Raw genomic sequence first — 20,950 nt, forward strand, 5'->3', positions numbered from 1 at the left:
TTTCGTATCAAATGAAACACCTAATAAACGCGTTGTTGAAACCTTAATAGCAAGATAGATAACATTGATAAAATGTATATAAAATTATAAATACACATGTTTGTCTGTCTGCTTTGCAAACCAAGGTTGGTAAAAATTTACCGCGTAAAGATTTAGAGACTTTGAGGGCTGATTAAAAGAAAATAGTCTAGGATATATCCTAGCAGTCTATAGACTGCTTTCTTTTGAACCAGCCATTTAGAACCTTCTTTATCTATCAAATTAATGGCTGTTATTCTTTGGTCTCTACCTACTCTTATGACAAAAAGGCGTGATATTATGTGCATATATACCAGTAATTTGGTATATATGTATGTATGTACTGATACTGGCTGGTTTAGTTAACAAAAAAAAATCTTAATCATATAACACATTTATTCGGGAAAAAAGTAGCTTATGATCAATTTAGGGTCTTCAACTATCAATTTGACTGTGAATTCGTAGCAAAAAGATAAAGGGGCAGACCTTAAGACATACATTTGCATTTATAATGTTATTTTAGATTTCTTATTATTTTGCAAACTAAACATGCTATTAAACTACATAGTAGATGTTCAAACAGAATAGAAACTCTTTGCTTTCAAAGCAATACATGTTTTCTTGTTGACTCACTATTGATGCATCGTTACTGCTTTGAATTCGTAGAACGGGTTTATCTAGACAGCCAATGTTTATTTATTAACAAGGTTTAAGCCGCAACGTTGTCTGTATTTATATTTAATTCTCTGCTAATCATGTTAGTAGGGATTCGCTTGGTCAGGAATTTTTTTTTTCTTTTTCTGGCAATCACACGTACCTTTAGGAATATTTTTGTTAAGTCTTATTTAGTTCTGGCTATGGAGGTTTCAGGTAAAAAACTTCTTCTTCTTGTCAAAAGTCAAGAAATTTTCAGTCGTTGTCCGGAATATGTCACCTAATGAAACAAATATTCTAAAGTCTAAAATTTGATAATTAATTAAACTTTGCTTAACCTGTTAATCGTAGTTTTTAGAAAATAATCACATTTCAAGTTGTTCTTGAATAAAACCACACAACATTTAAGAAACCGAGGTCAATAACCCCTTCAACTTTACTTCAAGTAAACGAGTTTGTTTTGTTTCTAGCACAATGTGTAAAAGTTTCGATTGTTTTTTGGCAAACTTACGAAGTAGGTACTGAAAAGAATTAGAAAATCTTCCGTCTAGATTTTCAAAAACATTCTTTATTACTAGTCCATAACCTAGACTGTGGTGGTATATTACCTTCTTTATTATTTTCCTTTGTGTCGTATTCTTCGTGGCCAACCTAGTGTCAACGTTGTTCAAGCCACCCGAAAGGCCTTTGACATGGCTAAACGCAATAACAACCGGTACTGACTATTTACGTGTCCTCTGAAGCACGGAGGGTGATGTACAGTTCAAATACCATTTTTCTTAACAAAAGTAGTACAAATCATTCACAGTTTCCCTCTAAGCCTATAAATTTAATCCCATGTACAATCTATTTCTGTACTTATTCAATAAAGTAAGGAACATTACATAGAGCGTTTTGCCAGTTCAAATAAGTCGTAAGTTTTTCTTGGTCCAACGAACTTTTCGAGTTACTTTGCCCGTTTCAATGGGCCAATGGAGCAAGGAAATTTGGAAAAAAGGATTTCAGTAAGTACATAAAAGTACTTAGAAATTGCTAAGAAATTGTTCGATGTTATAATGTGATTGAGTGTATTTTAAGATCCTTTTAAGTGATATTATATTATTAAAGGCTTTTGCGTTCTTTTGAAACATGTATGCAAATAGTATTAGCTGCTACAGATGACCGAATGACTATACATATTAATTTGAAGTGTGTGGCATATTCATAACACAATAAATATCGTATTTACCACGCCATTACCATTACGCACGGAGGACGAAGTTGAAATTCACAACTGGAACAATTTAGTATTTGCGTTTTTAATTCTTTTGATTCGGTTGTAAATGCTCTTTAACTTTTCTCTCTTTCTTATTAATATTCTGTTACGTTTTGTCCATGTGATTATTTGGAAACTAAGGAGGGAGATATATCCTGAGAACTAGTGTTTAAACTAAGGTATTACTTCCAAAAAATACTTTACTTGTGTTACCAAAATATGACCAAATATTTTTTTAGGGTCCCTTTCAACATAAGAGTAATGGAGTCGTTTTCTTCATAACGATACGTTTTCTGTTAAGAATATTTTCTTTACATATCCCTAGGTATAAAAGTAAGTAAGTTATCTACATAAGTTGCTTTTAGGTGTTTGGGGCTTGTGAGAGACGTGACACGTATCGGTTTACGATTTTTTTAGAAGGAATTTTCTAGACCGGAGTCCTTGAAACCACCTATTTCTGAAGTAGTATCTTTCGAGAAGCAAACAAGATTATAATTTTGTAGAAAGAGTTTTAGTCTTGTGATAATATTTCTTACTACTGATTGAAAACTTGAAATTCATGAAAAAAAAATTCTAATTACTTTAGAAGTTTACGGGTCCGTTCACCACTCAGTTAAGTTCGAAACTGGCTGTCGCTTATTGAATCGGAAGGCAGTTATTTACATTAGCTATTGATAACTATAATAGTACACTAAATGTTTGAGATCATACGAAATCAAAATACTATGGCAAAATTCAGTTCATCAAACAATATATGAATAAATAAAAAACATTCCGTTTGTAGTTTTACGAATTGAGTTTTTTATTTTTGTGGAAACCATATCCTGGCTATTATTTAAATTGATCTAAAACCAAACGAACAAAAACGATATGCCTATATATGTATATAATTATATTTCAAAATATTCAGTACGTGAATAGTATAGTGCAATAAACGTATTAATGTTCGACATAAGTAGATTTAAAGTATTTTTTTTGTTAAATTAAGATACGGTGTGATGGACTTATTTATATTTTAACAGATTTATTAACATACTTATTATGGCTAAATAAACAATTTAATTTCTTGAAAAAATCCTTAGAAATGGGGTACTTTAGCGTCCTACAATTTCAATTTTCCACATTCACAATCAGTTCAGTAATCATTTGGCCGTCCTATCAAAACATCTCTATTCTGTGCAATAGATTTTTGATGTATGACTTGCGGCAGTAAAACCTTTGCTTCAGGCGTAAAGGCTTTTTATTAACCGTGGATGGGAACACGCGGCGTGGGTTCTTTTAAAGGCTGTTGTGGAAGCTTGTGTGTGTGCGAGTGATGTTATTGTGACTTGAAAAGTTTTGTAGATATTTCATATGCATTATTAATTACGTCTTAGATACTAACATGGGTTCATGTTTTTATTTGGTATTAGTAACTGGAAAGAAGACCCTTATTAAAATTAAAAAAAAACGTTAATAACATATTATTATTATATTCTTTTTTAATAAATAGTTCTGGTCAGGTTGATGTATCTAAAGCAGTAGATAAGTAGTAATGCTGTATTAAAAAATATTATCTAGTCTAAGTAAACTAGTCTTTAATTTTAATGTACAAAAAGGTAAACAGACTGAGTTTTAGAACAACCTAAACTATAGAGAAGAAGAAATACAAATTATGTAGTAAATGTTGCGCCACAGGGCAACAATAACCCTTAATAATATCCCAATTTCCCGCCCTATAATACTACAATAACCCCGCACCTATAATACTACAACACAAAACAACCTCAGCAAACCCCAACAAAATATCTTCACCCACATTCGCGAAAACCATGATTATTTAATCTATTACCGTTCTAATAATATCTCGCTTCAAATTATCCCCTCGCATGCAATTAAATGCTCTCAGACAATATTTGTTCAGTAGCTGTTTTGATAAAGCATAAAATACGTTTCCCGCTATCTTGTGTATTAGATAAATAGTGTAAATGTATCGTGTGGAGTTAATTTGGGATGTGTTAGGACGAATGTGTGTGAGTGCATGTTACTGTGTGTATGTAGGTGTGTGTGCGTGTCTGTATCAGTGCATGGAAGCAGTTGTGTTCGTGTGTGTATGAGCGTAGAAATGTGTGTTTGTTTTACTTTAAGTTCAATTTTGTTTAATAGCAATACAACTTGATGAGAATTGAGCCCAACAATTTTGTTTTTTTTTTATATGTTTGTCTTAAGATTCAGGCAATAATATGCATGTTAACGACGGTTTAGTTTTATAGAAACAAATGATTCGCTTCTGCTGTGCCTAAATTTCATATTGCTGTAATTACATTTTTTATGTAAAATTTTAGAGATTCGCGATTTAGTAGCAGGCATAACCGTAGCCTAAGCTGCGTATCTTTTTCCAAAACCCACCCCATCTAACACGAACGTCGAACATAAATACTCTTATTTGCCCAACTTGACCATTTCATACAAACCTAAGCCCATTACAAGTGTCCATCCATATCTATTTGCGGAGCTATTATTAATCTCCTCGGTTATAGCCAAGGCAAACATTTTTACGGATCAACTCGACAAAACATCGACCTTTTGCGATTATCGATGTTTGTACGTCACTAGATAGTGTTGGACTAGTTGGTTTTGTGGTTCAGAATAATGTTGTGTGACATTAAAAATGTTAAAAAAAGTGTTATTTGCATTTTTATCTTAACGAACAACCGTGCATTTTTTGTTAATTATGCCGTAAAATACTTTATTATTGCTTATTGTTTCTGGGATAGCTAATCAAACGAAAACTAACTTATGTCTTAGCTACTTTATCAACTGACAGAACTGCGCCGATTTTCACCTTCTTAATTGTGCAATATGCAATATTAATTTTAAAAAATATTGCAATATTACTATACTACTTGAAATTATTCGCAATCTTTTCAATAATATCACCTAATTCATTCATAACTTTTATATCCTTTCCTTGACCTAATTCTAAACTCTGCTTATGCAACTCCGTTTAGCGCCACCATACATCCCTCTCTTACGTCACTTCTCACTAAACTTTACTAACATCCAAATCTCAGTCTGTCAGATGTCTTGTGACGTCATGTTTTACGATTGTCCTCCCTCACACAAAGACGTTTATGGCCCTGTTTATCGCTGACCTCTACCCGGGAAATGGATAAGTTAAACTTTGCAAGTCCCATGATTAGTTGTCTCATTAGTTAGCCAGTGATACGTCATGTGGTTAGAGAAACTGGTAGTTTTATGTCGAAGAGTTTTGGGTTACAAACCTATATACACATATATAATACTCAGGGCAGCTTACATACGGTCATCTCGGTTACTACAAATCTGTAGCCTGTAGGCTGAACTGCAACATGCATTTTACATTATTATTCTCAGACTTTTGAGGACAAAGTCTGTGAAATATACTTTTGTTAGGTATCTATTTTAATAATAATGTCCTCGAGGCCTCTTATCGCGGCAGTCGCATACACTTCCAACCGCGTCATACATTTATGTTACTTATCCCTTACAGTGTAAAGAGTATGTTCAAAATTGATATTCACTTTACCAGAATTTTGATACATTTAGTCATAAGAGAAGCGATTCTCTATCTCTACATACCATGAACTGCCATCTTCTGAAGAAACTATTTTATCTAGTACATGCTAACAGTCAAATTGTCGATACAAAACATCTTACTACAGCAGAGTCTTTAATGTAAACCTACATAATAGACAATTCCCGGCTGAAAATTTTTCACCAGAATTCCAAACTCGGCGCCTTTGAAGGGACGCTTCCTAGAATAAAGGGTATAACTATCAAAACATATGTACCCTGAAACCTTCAGGGAAATTCAAAGGTAATATTATGTTTATATTATTAATATCCCTTAGATATGGAAACGCAGGCTCTGAACAAATATTATGTGTGTGGTTTGTATAATTGACTACTGGAAGGTTTTTTGAGATCCGTTTAGAAACGCAATTCCTAAAAAAATTGTGGGCTTTAAGTAAATAAATAATATACGATCCATAAGTTCCTCATTAAGGAAAATCATAGGTTAACGAATGCGTAGTAAAATGTTGTGTTTAACTTCTCAAGGCAGCAGTAGGTTTTGTTGTGACTGAACATTGGGTGCCGACAAATTTGTTGAAACTACTTTTTATAGTATTAAGATACATTCGTGTATCTTAGTTTAACACACCTCCTTCAGGTTAAACAGGCGTTAGCTATAGCCATAATAAAACATAAGTATTGTTTTTACATTTCTTGGCACAACCTTTTATTTTTGTGGAATCTGCAGAAACCTAATATTCCCTAAACTAGCCAAAATATCCTAGAATCAATTAATTACTGTAGCACTACGTTTTCTTGGCTATTAGCTAGCTAATTTATCAGTGTCCAGCTTAACACAACACTTCAGGATATTTATTATCGCTAGAATTTCCACAAAATTCGGTCACGAAGCTCTTATGTAAGTGGAGTAATAGTGTGTACCTTCAATGTACCTAAATTCAGTGTGAGAGGAAATATTGGAGAACTATTTTCTTGGAGGTAATATATAAGTGGTTCGTATTTTTTTTGGCCTAAGTTGTAGTGCTATTGACTTTGCTTTGTCGGTCAAATGGAAGTTAATCAAAGCTAATTAGGATTGAAAAAATATTTTCTTTTTCTTATTATTGGTAGTCAACTTAGGGTCAAAGAAGGTCTGACTTTTCAAAGGTTTTAGACTTTTTCTAATTACTCTTATTTTAATTGGATATTATCACTTACCACTGTTTATCTTAACGCCAAAGTTTCCTCATCGTTTCTCGGAGAGTAGGATCAATTTTTATTTCGTAGTGTAGGTGATAATCGTAAGTCATGTACCGGTCTCATTAGTATTTTGAGAAAATCATAAGGCCCACTTGGGATTATTGGTAGAATCATGACCACATGTAATATTCCCATTGTTTAGTCACAACCATTGAAACAAATTTCTTAATAGTAAAATATAAGCATACATGTAAGTTTCTCTACAACCTAACGAGATGATATAGTAAGAACATACGAAGCGAATCTAAGTCAATGAATTTTCATTAGAAACAATAACATTCGTACCTCTTCTCTTATGTCAACGTTGGCTTAGTTCTGACGAGTAGGTATGTCTACATTGAATTATTGAAGACATACTGCGGAATGTTATTATCTATACAGATTGTTAGCTTTAGAATACAATTCAAGGATATATTATTATTGCTTCTATTATTTGTAATGCTTTGGTCAACTGTCGACTATGTGCTGTCAGTATGGATTTTTAGAAACATGCGAAGGTCATATTCATAACTGTTTCACTGTTAGTTAATTCTCGGTGAACATTGACCAACTCGAATTTAGAAAATAGACTTGCTATACTAAGGATTTTAAAACCACCCTTTATATTCATATTTTGCATAGAGCAAGAGATTAGCTTCTACTCATTTAATTTCTTAAATATAAAATTTGATTGTGTTGTCGATGGTTTAATAGGAAAAGAAATAAACTCACAAAACTATGATACAATTGATTTTTATTCGATAATCATATTCCAATCTCGGAGAAAATCGATAACATTTCTAAAAAAAGAATCGTCCATCATTAATACAATTATTTACAACCGCGACAATTACAAACACACACACTTTTAATTTTGTAATGTAAAGTCTGATGGGATTAACTGTCACACTCTCATTTCGTCAATGGCGGCTTGCGGGAGGTTCGAGTGAAGGGAGGTTTTCCCTCTACGGAGGGTAGCGTGCGCCCCCCTCGCTTCCCCCTCCCTCCCCGGGGAGTTCCCAGTCGATCCGTTCGGAGGCTGGAATTTCTGTTGCCGTAACTCTTGTAAAGGCGGCGAGTTATTAAACTGGCTCAAATTCTTTGGCATAGTCGCGTAACCCATCTGCGGGTAACTCACGTTAGGTATTCGGAAACTGTTGCTTCTACTCCCGAGTTTGCTCGGCAACATCATGTTGTCCATACTAAGCGTTGGGCTAGGCGGCGATTTTGGCACGTCCAACGGCCCTTTGAAATTTAAGTTCGCCAAATGCTGGTCCGTGTTCATCATGTGTTTCTTCCTATTCTGCCTTTCTACATCTACCACTAGACTCGGAGCGTGAGTAGGATCCATATGGTAATGAGAATGTTTGCCAGAAATCGTTTCGAAATGTTTCTCGTTGAATCTAGGTTGCTTGGTCCTCGAACGGGATTTGTCTCGTTGGTAATACACACCAGCGAATATGAGTACATTCAAGATAAGTAAAGAGCATCCTATAGCTATCGTAACGCTTAGAGCCGTGGAGTAAGCCGCATAACCGGCCGCTTCCAAATTAGCCAAAGTGTTTTCCGTTGCGTTCAATGTTTGCAGGTCTCTTCCTGGCAGTATTGTAGCGCAGGTCGCTAGTATCGTATCAACGGTAGTTAGCGCTGTGTCGGTGTACACTGAACCGTTTGTTCGTCTGATTGCGTCGTTATCGTTGGTGTTTCTCGCCAATGGATCCGGTCTGACGATACCTTCGTACAGGTCTTGCTCGTTGTGGTTTTTGAATAGGTTGTGTCGGGCCGCTACGTCCTCCATTCCTGCTCTGTGGAGTTCCGGAACTAAGCGGAGCCAAACGGAAAGTTGATGGGCCCTGTAGTGATTCTTGAGACGGGGCTTCATACCTGGTAATACAGAAAACAAAAGTTTAGTATAATTATGAATTAGTTTAGCTACCATCATTTTAACACTGAACCAGGAGTCATATATTTTTTCTTCCATGCAAACAATAAGGTTCGTCAACTTTCCTCAAAGCTTGATTTTTTCATTGAAACTGGTTTTATCTATCCATAACTAAGACAAATAGATGTTTTACAGAAAACGATCATAACAGTCATACACTTTAAACGTAACATAAAAAATAACATTATAGATAAAATAAAAGACATAATATTTTGCAAGTAGTAATAACTTTGGATGTCAAACACTGGATAAACAGAATCGAACATAAAAATAATATAATGTTACGCATAAATTTTATGGGCCATTTCATAGGTGCTGTCTGTCGCCAGTCACAAGGTATTATAATACCTACATTACTAGCGAGGAACCTTGAAATATGTACTGTAAACATATGTTGAAGAAAAATAGATATTTGATATAGATATGATTATGTATGTATATGAGCAAATGTTTAGTAAATCTTCGTATAGTGGAGCATATTGTTAGACTCATATTATAATATTGTTTTCAGGTTTATTTGGTACCTGTCCATTACAATTGCTCAAGATCTTATACGATTTATTTGGTGTATATTATTTGTATGTTTGAGTTTTAACTATCGCACAGACAAGATGTTAATGTTTTATTGATCTATTAGGTAGTTCGGAAAGTCATTTCGTTTTTTTTTTGTGGAAATGAAAGACAGTTTCGAACTTCGAGGATGATCCCTTTCGAGGCCTTTCAAGTGGCCATAAAGTGTTGAATTTGATAAAATTTACAGTTAATATTTTCCACAAAAAAATTAAAAGACCTTTCGAACAATACAAGTCTTGGTTGATTCAAAGTTAATGATGGATTTGTTCATGCGCACTTCCTTAATATAACACAAATATATACAAGTATAATGTCTTTTCCACATAAAATTACCAAGAACACACTAACCTATTTCCAAATATTTTTGATGTGTGGAATCATATTCTTCCCAGTTGATTCCTCTGAATTTATTTCTTTCCCTTGACGCCGGCAGCAAAGACTCCTGCCTCGCGTTGTCGTTCGGATTCCTGGAACAGATATATTCTTGTAACAAACCTATTTAGTGTGTCTCGAGAGAAATAATTTGGAATCATATAAAGTATTTTGGTAATATTTGTAATTTTATTTTAGTGTTGTGTGTCATCGATAACTCAAAAGTTCTTTCCTCTAAATACATTACAAAAAAGCGAGAGGAGGAGGTTTTTTGTGTGTACTATCATTTGTGGGAACTATCATTAATATCGGGAATCGGACATTTAAAAACGTGCATAAAATAAGCTTTTACGGCAGTTGCAAGGACTATGATTTAGTTTTCATATAAATATGTCGACAGCTAGTAGATTGTTGACTAGTGGTGGAATAATCGCACCTCAATCATCACGAAATAAAAATTTAAATACTTCACCAAAATCTATTTCTAAATTAATTCATGTGTTTATACAGCTAGTATAGCTTCAGTATTTTCTTTTCCAAACGAGGAGGGAAAACTAGCAAAGATTTTGACCGATCAGTTTTTTGTTGCTTTTTGGCAGATTAGATTTGGTTTAAGATATTATAATCATCCGAAGAATCGCAATGTGCTCATTATGTAGCTATTAAATCTTTTATATACCAACTTTCAAAATCACAATTCTTCAACAAACACAGTCCACTTGAGATAAAGAAACTCAATGAACCTAGCCAAATCCAAATGAATCACATCAAACCATTTGCAAAGTCAAAACAAACTAAAGCAAGCAGACGACGAAACTTTCATTTGTATAGTTAACTGTACAAACGAAAACAGAATTGAATTTTAAACTATTGTCTGAGCTCCGTTGTTTTAGTACAACTCGCATGGATTACTTTATAAGTTTTGTATCACAATGGACACTGACAAAGGGGATTTACGTGGCAAATTATAGAAGGCAAATCTGGATTGTATATTTTAGACCCTAGAAAGTTTTAATAGGTGATTAGTATCTAAAAGTTAAGAATTTTGCTTATCATCTCAATCAGGCAAATCGAAGTAAATGTGACCATATTCTAAGGTTTTATAGTTGTAGGTTTGTAGAGGTTCATGGCACTTACGATGTTTCTAGTTAGAATTAGTAGGTATAAACCTTTTAACTAAATTCAGCCTACGCCATAAATAACCGTTTTAAACCGTATATTTTTAATCACTTATATTTTTTTTCTAAATCGGGTATCATATCGATGTTAACAAAAAGGCTACAATAACTAAAATATTATTATACAATTTTTATCAATACAAAAAAGAATGTGACCAATGGGCTAATCAGAACAAAGAGTCACGTGGCTGACAAATAATGAATTAATGTAGATTCAGACAATTCACTGCCGTATATATTCTCGTCGTTGTCGTACAACGGACTACAATTGTAGCAAATACTGATGATTTTTCCGAACAAAAAACACCACAGCTTTTTGTTCCCCCTATGCAAAGCTTTTGTGAAATCCATTTAAACCTAGCACAACTCGAAGCGAACAAGGTTTAAGCGCTATAAAAATAACAATGCAAAAACAAAACGTTAAATTTTAAAACACCAAAAATGTTTTTAGCTTTTACCCTAAATCAGGGAGTTTTGAAATTCACTGGTACAGTTAGTGCCTCCGTAATTATTATTACCCCCACTAAATAACAGTAATTATTAAACACTCCCAAAAATTTAAGGAATATAAAACACATAATTAAAGGGAGAGATTATCGTAAAACGACGGACAAAAGTACAGTTTGATGACAACATCAAAGGAAACCTTACCTTAACGTAAGGGGCTAGAGTTTAAACTTGTTTGCGAGTTTTGGGAAACTTTGAGAAGCTATTAAGTAGCAGTTCAGAAGAAGATGTTTGGGTATCAAGTAGTTCTTATCATGTTGTAAATAAGGTTCAAGTTCCTGAAGCAATTAGCGTTAGAGAACTTATGTTTTATAAATTGTTTGACGTTATTAAAGGGATTTGGATTTGTACACCTTTGGTCCAAAATGCGCTATTTTGCTTTTTGATTTTGGGGTAGTGAAATGCTTTACAGGTGGGATTACGAGGGGAAAGTGTTTGGCTTTATATTTATTTTATACTTTATTAGGATTGTTATTGACTTTCGACACTGTAATTTAGGTTTTTGCCTTAAAGCACAATGCTCCAAATAAATAATGAAATACTTGCTGGCGGATCGATTAGAAAAAATGTGGTATTTTTAGTGTCTACCAACTCCCAGGTTCCTATGTGTAACTTAGAGTAAATTATGTTTGGAAATTAAAAAATGTAGTCTTCAAGCACTTACCCAGTCTTCACAAAGTTAGCGAGGAACAGCATGATTGACTCTGATAGTGCCACCTCAGACTTAGTGTAGTTCTGTGGGAAGTGACCGAAGCCATCCACCAGTGGGGCTCCAAACACGTACGGCAGCTCTTCACCATGGACTGCTCCCATACGCTAAAACAAAAATAACTAAATGAGCATAGGTTACACAATATAACAAACGTTATAGGTCCGAAGTAATGGACTAGACTCATTGCCTAACCCCACCCTCGTTTGGGAAGAGACTTGACCAAAAATGAGGCAGTCATGGGTTAAAAATCGGCGCTACTATACATTTGGTTAGGTTTTAGTTTCGACTGAACAGTTATCAGCCTTGTATAGAACTAGAAAGCCGACTTCAAATTCTCACTAGCCGGATAAATCATGCACTGTTTAAAGAATAATTACTTCTCAACTTAAAAAACGAATTAACTACGCAATTGTAATTTTTACGTAAGCCTGATTTTGCAATGGCCGGAGGATTACAACTATTAGGGGCTCACTTCTATTATTTTATATATTATACCTTGAACCAAATCTGGATCTTCTCGACTAGTCACACACTTCAGACCATGTTATTCTCCTAACGATCTCAATATATATGTGCCATCTTCATTTAATCCAGAACTCTAGAGTAACAAGTTACATAACAGTATGTAACAAACTGTAACTACCGTAATCGTAGCCATAGTGCGTGGCAATGGCATTTTAAGGGGATATTGTATTACACGTCGACGTTTATGGCTTCGGGAAATGAGTTTTAGAATAAGTAGGTGGAAGGTAGTTTGGTGACATGAGATAGCTTATGTGCTAAGCTTGGTTGTTTGAGCAATTTTTGGGAGTCAACTTATTGGAGACAATAGCAAGATATAAGAATATTGTGAATTAAAATGATTTGCGTTAATAATATGACGAATTCCGTGTTTATTAACAGTCAAACTATTTTCCTAAGCAGAAGCAAACCTTCAAAAACTATCTTATTTTATCACATTGTGTCACATGTAATAAAAAAAATTCTTACAAAAAAAAATTAAAACGAGTATTGGTATTGAGTATGAATAAAGTCTTTAAAAACGTGTTTTACGATATTTTCAGAATTTTATTTTGGATCAAGTATTTCCTATTAAACCAGTTTTACAGAGAATAATTCCGCTGCGAGAATGATCGTTAGTACGAGTTTAAGTAATTGCCATGGCAACATACTCGTTAATCCTGATGCGAGAATTGATATCGAAAACAATATGATGTTACTCAATAAAAAAATCTGAGTCAGTCATTGTAATTTGCGCCAAAATGTTAATTAATCTTAATCTAATAATTAAGAGGGTTAAGCTTTTTCGCGTAAATTCTGGTAAGATGTGTAAATTTTTGAATTTCAAATTGCGGTCAGGGTTATTATTAAATTACAACTATAATCAACTGCGGCTCAATTCCTGATTCAATAATGATCTATGATACAATTTGTACACCTCTGTTTACGCCCTGAGAAATCCAGGCTGTATAATAAAGATTTAAGATTTTCATTTAAAACCCGTCTTTCAAAATAATTTAGACATTTCATAGATTCACTTCTCCAGCAATCGTAAGACGCTTTTGCCACACATCCTCTCCCCAATAAATACGCAAGCCTATGTTTTATTTTATCAATAAAACACGTAACGAAGGGCTGGCGAAATGGCTGGAGGCATGTATTACTGTGTCAATGTAATCTATTGTCGAGGAGGTTTTTCCTCAAAGGCCCTTAAATGGTTCATTCGTACTTGGTTTAGAAATTGAAAGAAGCTACTCCTTTTCTATTAGACTATGTTAACAATACAGTCACATAAATACTAGGCTTAAAACTTTAGCAAATCCTAAACGTTGTACACGTTTTTTACATAATATAAACTGTATTTAGTATTATATAATAATATGTTTTTGTAAAATATACTATCTATATCCTAGTTATAAATGGAAAATAGAATAAGTCTATATAGTCTAACGAAGTAACGTTTTAGTCTCAGTATATTGGTGTAATACAAACATAATATTATGATATAGATAAAAAAAAATGATTCAATACTTTTTAATGATTTGTCTGTTAAACAGCCCACAGAAAAATTACGTAACGTCTTCATCCCTCATGACTTTAATAGATACTTGATTGGTTTATACATTTCAAACAAAATACTCTGGCATTGACTACGATATTTTAATGAGAGTACTCAGTGCGAATTAACAATGTAACGATTCGTGCCAAACCGCCGCTCGTGACCACAACGGTCGGTACGGTTAAAACACGGCTAACTTCAATTTTACACTGCAATTTGTAAACCGAATTATCTGTTTTGATCCTTTTATAAATATTGATGGGGAATTTAAATGGTTTCATTATAAAGTGTTAAGTAGATATTATTGGATACAGCATTGCGCCTGTTTTAAAGTCAACGTGTGCAACAAAATTTAAGTATATTCTTTGATTCCAACCTAAGCAGAGCTTGTACTATGGTAACCAAGTAACTGATAAACATACTTGTATATTTCTAAATACATACTTATATAGATACATCAACAACAAAGCTCGGTGCAGATATTCGTGCTCATCACACAAATATGCATCGCGCGTGGGATTTGAACCACACAAGGTGCTACGGTAATTGCGGCGAGGTGACCATGTTCACCATTGCACCAAACGTACAGTGGTTGACGTGTTATAATAGTAGAGTGAGATTAGGGTTTGTGTGTGTACGCTCGATGCCATCAAATTCTACAAAGAATGATCCTGTGGTCGCCACGCCGATGCAACGGGAGGTCGTGGGTTCGATTCCCACACGGAGCAATTATTTGTGTGATCCACAAATAATTGTTTCGGGTCTGGTTGTGCTTAGTGTCCGTTGTTTGTATGTTTGTAAAAGTCCCCGCGACACAAGAGCAATTCTTAGTGCGGGAATTAAATCTTCTATTCATTTTGTGCAAAGTCGATGGTGTGGTGGGGTCTACCAGAATGGTAATGATGCACTTTATGGGCAGCAATGTGAAACAGGATGGGAATTACATGTGCTATGTCTCGATCTACTGAGGCCAGTAGAGCAGAGCGAACATTTCCTATCTAATAATTTGTGTCCTAAATTGGGCATTTACCTCTTAGTAAACATTATGTGTGTTTCTATGATAATGTTAAATAATTTTATAACTGAAAGCGGCTAGCAACATCTATGAGTAAATAAAAAAATCCACTCAAAGAAAGGTCACGAATTAATATTAAAATCAACGCTCTCAAGTTCGTTCACATATGCTATAAATAAATCTAAAACCCGAGATTAATTAATATCCAACTCTTGCTAAATTACAGGGAATTAAGTGCTTCTTCAGAATGAAGGCAGAAAATTAGTCTTATTAATACTTTAGCCTGTATTAAATATAGGCTTAATTAGTCTTTCAATATTGTAACACGTAGTTTCACTTACGAAAAGTTAATTTTATCGAGAGTAAGACGTTGTGAAGACGAATGTGTCTTAATTACACCTTTGATATAGTGAAATTGAAAATCCATATTTATATCTCTGGCTGTTGCTAATGCAGGGCTTACTAAAGTGCGATTCTCTACCGTTAGTACTATCTAGTATCGAGAGTTCGAAATTTAGAATGTACTGCTAAAATAGTTCCTACGGTATCCGTTAGAGGCGCTGATCAGAGTTTAATTCAAAATTTCTCGATCTACAGTCGATAGTGGTAGAGAATCGATCTACTGTAAGTATAAATGAATATGTGTGTAACGTTTAAATATTTAATGTTAGGAATTTTATTGTATCCAATATTTAAAAAACTTATTTTTCAAAAATTACACGTTTATACGAGGTAATCCGTCTATGAGCACATAGTACTCTAAGTTTTACAATGTTGCATTACTTTTAACGCATTTAGATAGATTAGATACCTCGTGGTGCTTCATCAGTTTTATAGTTTAGAAGTATTTTTCTAGCTAAGGCATTTTTTTAAATATATGTTTTCTATAATTACAGGAATAACCTGTATAAACTTCTGCAAAAAAGTAAATTCAATGATAAATCACATAAAACGTTCTCTCAAAGCTCAGACTACATAATCTTTATATGTAGACGCTACATCACTTCCCATGCTAATGTATTCAAACATCAAAATACATAGATATAGCTTTACGTCACTCATACGGAGTTCCCATTATTCCCAGTTGTCTACAGTAAGCCTTGGCAACAAAACGTCAATCACAGTTTCCTTGATAACTGTAATCGAAGCAAGAACTTGTCAAACTTTGACGTGGACAAGTCAATGTCATTTGATACAATTTAGTTTGAAATTGCTGTTAGACAATACTGTTTAAGTTTGTGTTTTGTTGGCCAGAAGAAGTATGTATTTTTTTATCGATTGTTCAAAATTTTGCCCAATTAGACAATTAAAATAGATCTTAGAATTCGTAACAAGGCCTATTGCGCTTCGGTCGCCTTGCTAATAAGCTGTATCTCAAATATCTTGTTATTAATTTTGTTGCTTAGTGTAGCAGGTAGACACTTTTAGTCGTTTCCTTACTAGGGACAGGCTATTAAATCGTACGTTATATTTATGCATCTTTCATAAACCGACCCTTGAAGCTAACCAGATCAAAAAATCAACTGTTTCAAATTTCTTCAAACCATTGTAGGTATTCCCTTCTAACAATAAAATTGTGAATCAATACGAACATCAAAAATAAATAGAAATAAACTTTAAGCTACCTAAGATATTATATTCTTCTAGCCAAAACCTCTAACCGATCATAATCAGGCATCTGTAAACTTAAGTTATAAAGTGCAAACGAACTGTCTGGAAGCAGCTCAAGTACTGCCTTATAAATTATTCAATTCTAATAATAGCCAGATGTTAGCGCACGCCCACTACGTATCGAACATACACTCAATAAACGATCATATTGAAGATAAAGACGATACAAATTATACCAAATTATTCTTCGTAATCTGGAAATATGTTTTACTAAGACATCCGATCATTTTGGTATAGGTTTTCTTTGGTATACGAATGATTTATTCTTAAACTAAAGTATAAGGTCGGGGGAAAAGTCTTTTCACATTATAGTATGTATGAACTTGTAATAAAATATTTTCTCTACACAAAAATGCTCGATATTTAGGTACCTCACGAGCTCACTGAAAGAAACCTAATGAACCTGAACTCATTTGTGATTCTTGAAGCCAAAGAGATTTTATAATATATCTTATTAAGTCGTGGATTTATTTCTAAAACACCCTACGTATTTATTATAAATAAATCATCTTGCAGGATCAGATACAATATTGGTGACTTGGAACAGAAGACAACTAATTGCAATTTCTCAAGCTTACTTTTTGTGAAATTTTGAAAGGCAGAGGTTATTTTTTCTTTAGTTCAGATTCGTGTCCTCGTGAATTCCTTTGGAAAACTACTAATGAATTGTTGAATTACCATTAGACCTTTAATAGATTGCCAGTAACAACACATTTCATTATTTTAAAAATAAATACATATTATTCTACAAAGAGTACGAAAAACTTTCGGATAAAATCTGTTCTTGAAGCATAATAATTAAGGGTCGTTTCTAAATTAGGGTCACTTTCCTAGAAATTTTCAGTAATCGATATAGTTATCCAAATCATTCTGTGATAATGAAACTTCCACCCACACTTGTTCTGAAAGAATTCCGCCGAGATTGTTATATTTTCATAGTATAACAAGAATAAGAATTGATTTATAATTTCTTTAAAGAGAAACTTATAATTGAATCCCTATTTATAAAGTTTGTTCTCCTCTGACACAAACTTAAATTTTTTCAAAACTATTTTCGTTTACCGCTTTGCCTATTTATGATTTAGTCCTTAGAATTTATTCTAATCACAATCAAATTCTACGTTTTATTAGGAAAAATATATAACATGAAGCCTGTTACACACGAAGAAGTGAGCAAAGATGAATAAAATACATCCACATTTGACCATTTTAAATGTTAGTCGCGAGTAATCACAGGCCAGCCTTTTACGGCACACAACATTTTATCAAGTATATCTTCTTCAAAATAATTTATAGTAAACATCACTTACTTGTGGATAATATCCATCTTTAGTCTGATAGTCGAACACATAGAAGAACGTCTTCGTAGGTCTTCGAGGTCCATCTTCATCAGTCAGCACTGGTTTTGGTCCTCCACTCAGCAAATCACCACTTTGTACCAACGGAGCTACGTACTGAGCATCAGATAACGCTGATACGGTTGCATCTCTTGTGTTTATTGGATTCTGGAAAAGAATTTCTTTGATAAAAGATTGTAGTGCTTTTTGACTTATTTTGAGGCTCGAGTAATTTACAAATACTTGTAAACGTTTACTGTAGCGATTGTTAAAAATGTTCTATTCAGTGTTATTCAACCACAAGGTAATATTTATTAAACCTTAAGATATTTAACTCGATTTAGGAATTGAACCCAGTATCTCATTTTAACATAAACTACCAAAACTACAGCCATTTTTGATAACTAGAGCAAATAATATCACTCTACAAAAGACATCCTTTTCCCTTTTTGTAATAGTTTAGCGTCTCGCTCTTTTATATGGCAAAAGTAAAGGAGAAGTTTAGTGCCCGCCCGAATGAAATACTTTAGCCATTTTACGCGGCCACTTTTTCTGTACTCTGGAGACCTTTCAAGAAAATTTGCTGAATTATTTTTATTCACCGGAATCATTTAGATTTATGTTTTGTAAAGCTTTTTTACAGAAAAAATAAACATGGCTGCTTCATCAAAAATATTACTCTGCAAATAAACCTTCGCATTGCTTCAAACACGTCGGGGGACTATGATAAATCTATGGAAATGAGTACGTGACCTCGGATTTAAATACACACAATAATACTCCATATTACACACAATATACGATTCAAAATTCCCGGTAATCTCGGGAATTGTTACCTCATTTAATTTCGCTAGCTCCGACGAATATTTGAAGAAGTAATCCAAAATCAAATCTAAAAGAGATTGAGGCTCAACCATTTGAAATTTATCTTTTATATTCTACCGGAATTGTTATTTGAGATCTACGTATAATTCATATTTCTGACAACTAATATTGCTAAGTGAGATTTGATTGGACTCTTTGGCGTGATTTCAAAGGGAACGTCTTCGAGTTTTCGACTTGAAATTTATGGTGTTGAAGTTTCTTTGGTAACATACTGTTCAGTTCGCTTTCAGTTTTGCACTCAAGCTAAATTGAATTTTCTTTTTATTCATTCATTTATACTTTTTGTAATCCGACTAAATTGTTATTGGTAGATACTGTGTTTTGATTTTAAGCAATTGCCGTTTTGTTTCAAACATTTGTTGAAAATACAAATTATCATGAATAGGTATTCTGCTAACAGTAATATTTTTTGAAAAGCCATGATTTACTATATTTTGCGTCGCAAAATAATGCTACTTAGTCCAATTTAATTTATCCTAGCTTTCCGTGTTTTGTATAGATAAAACTAATTACAGAAATATACATATTTTTGCAATTTTCATAACAAAATATAGCGCGATTTTTTAGACTTTCTTTTCAAATGAGTAATGAATTAATAGGTAGAACAAAGTTTTCAAACGATGAATAAATACGAGTTTTCCAAAAAGTCATAACATTAAAAGTGCTTTCAACGGAAGGGAGTTGGCAGAAAGTTAATATAATAAATGTTCTTGAAGAGTATGATTCATCACTCTTAATGTACAATCAGAAGGATAATTAATTACTCGGTATTAAATGGAAGGTGTTGGACGAGAAATTTAAATGGGGATAGTCTGATATAATTGGGGGAATAAAGACTTATGATACAAGAAACTCGGGTAATGAAAATAAATGTTGTTTACTGCAAAGATTTGTTATTGGTAATTTACAAGCACAATTTTGATTGCGAATCGTTTGCGTGGCAGAATTAACGCGCGACGGGTACCTATGTATATACATTTTTGGATATCATAGGCCGTTTATAGACAAGGTCGAATAATAAATATTATACGACCAATAAAAGACGAAAAGATGAAATCTAGAAAATGTTACCGAAATCATTAACTGCAACGATTTTCATACTTTACTAATAACAACAAAATATAGTATTTGAAAGAAAAGTGCTTTTTATTTCGTGCACTGGTATGTTTCTTTCATTTGAAAGGTCTCAGGGTACCCTACGTTTATAGTTAAACAAACCTCTACCGTTCTTTCCCAATCCGTGTACTCGTTCACGATGGTGTAGAATATCTCGCTCAGATGATAAGTGTATGAGTTTCTCACGTACGTCCTGTAAGAGAAATATTGCTTTAAAACCATGGCCTAAATCGACACACCATTTATTTGGTTTTTATAGATTTTTAATAGAATGATTTTGCTGATAAGAACTAAATACGAGACGTCGATTTAATAAGAATAAATAGCAACAACAAAAAAAATTAAGTTGTCGAGCAACCAAAATTTTATTTCAATTTAGTAAATTGCCAGCGTGGTGGATTCAAGGGCTTAGCCCTCTCTTTTTACGGGAGGAAACCCTTGCCCAGCAGTGGGACATTATTGGGTTAAATTTATTATTATATAAAAATTTGCATCTATAATTTTAAGTTCTTTATGAAATCTAGCTAATAGCTAATAGCTATAACAAAACACATTTTGAAAACTTAATATTCATAGACGATGTCCCAAACCATGACAACCCATATAGTATACTAAGCATATGTGTGTATATACGTATTCCGAGGCGCCACATTAAGGTGGAAGGTTCGAACGCCGTTATTAAGCAACATTAGTTCCAAGCCAGTGAACTGACAGGTGCCCTGTTACCCGAAAATTTGAAGATACGTCAATCATTACCAAAGTATTAATAGCCGTAGATACTTCGGAAGGCGGAAATTTGCTGGTGATCTTGGACGAACAATCTTTAGTATATCAGTTTACTAATCAAAGGATATATCAACTCGTTAGGGAAAATAGCGGACCG

General features: G+C 33.6%; 1 protein-coding gene across 2 annotated transcripts in view; it reads right to left on the reverse strand.

Moving 5' to 3' along the window:
• Positions 1–7,443: 7,443 nt before the first annotated feature.
• The window catches only part of LOC142979063 (neuroligin-4, Y-linked-like), a 96,293-nt gene continuing 82,786 nt past the window's right edge, over positions 7,444–20,950 (reverse strand). The window contains exons 7-11 of one of the 2 annotated variants that reach the window (XM_076123830.1): positions 20,176–20,260; positions 18,040–18,234; positions 11,937–12,088; positions 9,564–9,682; positions 7,444–8,584 (exon numbers count right to left, since the gene is read on the reverse strand). In XM_076123830.1, coding sequence (XP_075979945.1) covers positions 7,605–8,584; positions 9,564–9,682; positions 11,937–12,088; positions 18,040–18,234; positions 20,176–20,260 — 1,531 coding nt within the window. In that variant the 3' untranslated portion in view covers positions 7,444–7,604. Of the gene's footprint in view, positions 8,585–9,563; positions 9,683–11,936; positions 12,089–18,039; positions 18,235–20,169; positions 20,261–20,950 lie in introns of both variants that reach the window. The other variant, XM_076123825.1, reaches the window with a different exon arrangement.

This window comes from Anticarsia gemmatalis, chromosome 2 (genome assembly GCF_050436995.1).
Source record: "Anticarsia gemmatalis isolate Benzon Research Colony breed Stoneville strain chromosome 2, ilAntGemm2 primary, whole genome shotgun sequence".
Taxonomy (NCBI): Eukaryota; Metazoa; Arthropoda; class Insecta; order Lepidoptera; family Erebidae; genus Anticarsia; species Anticarsia gemmatalis.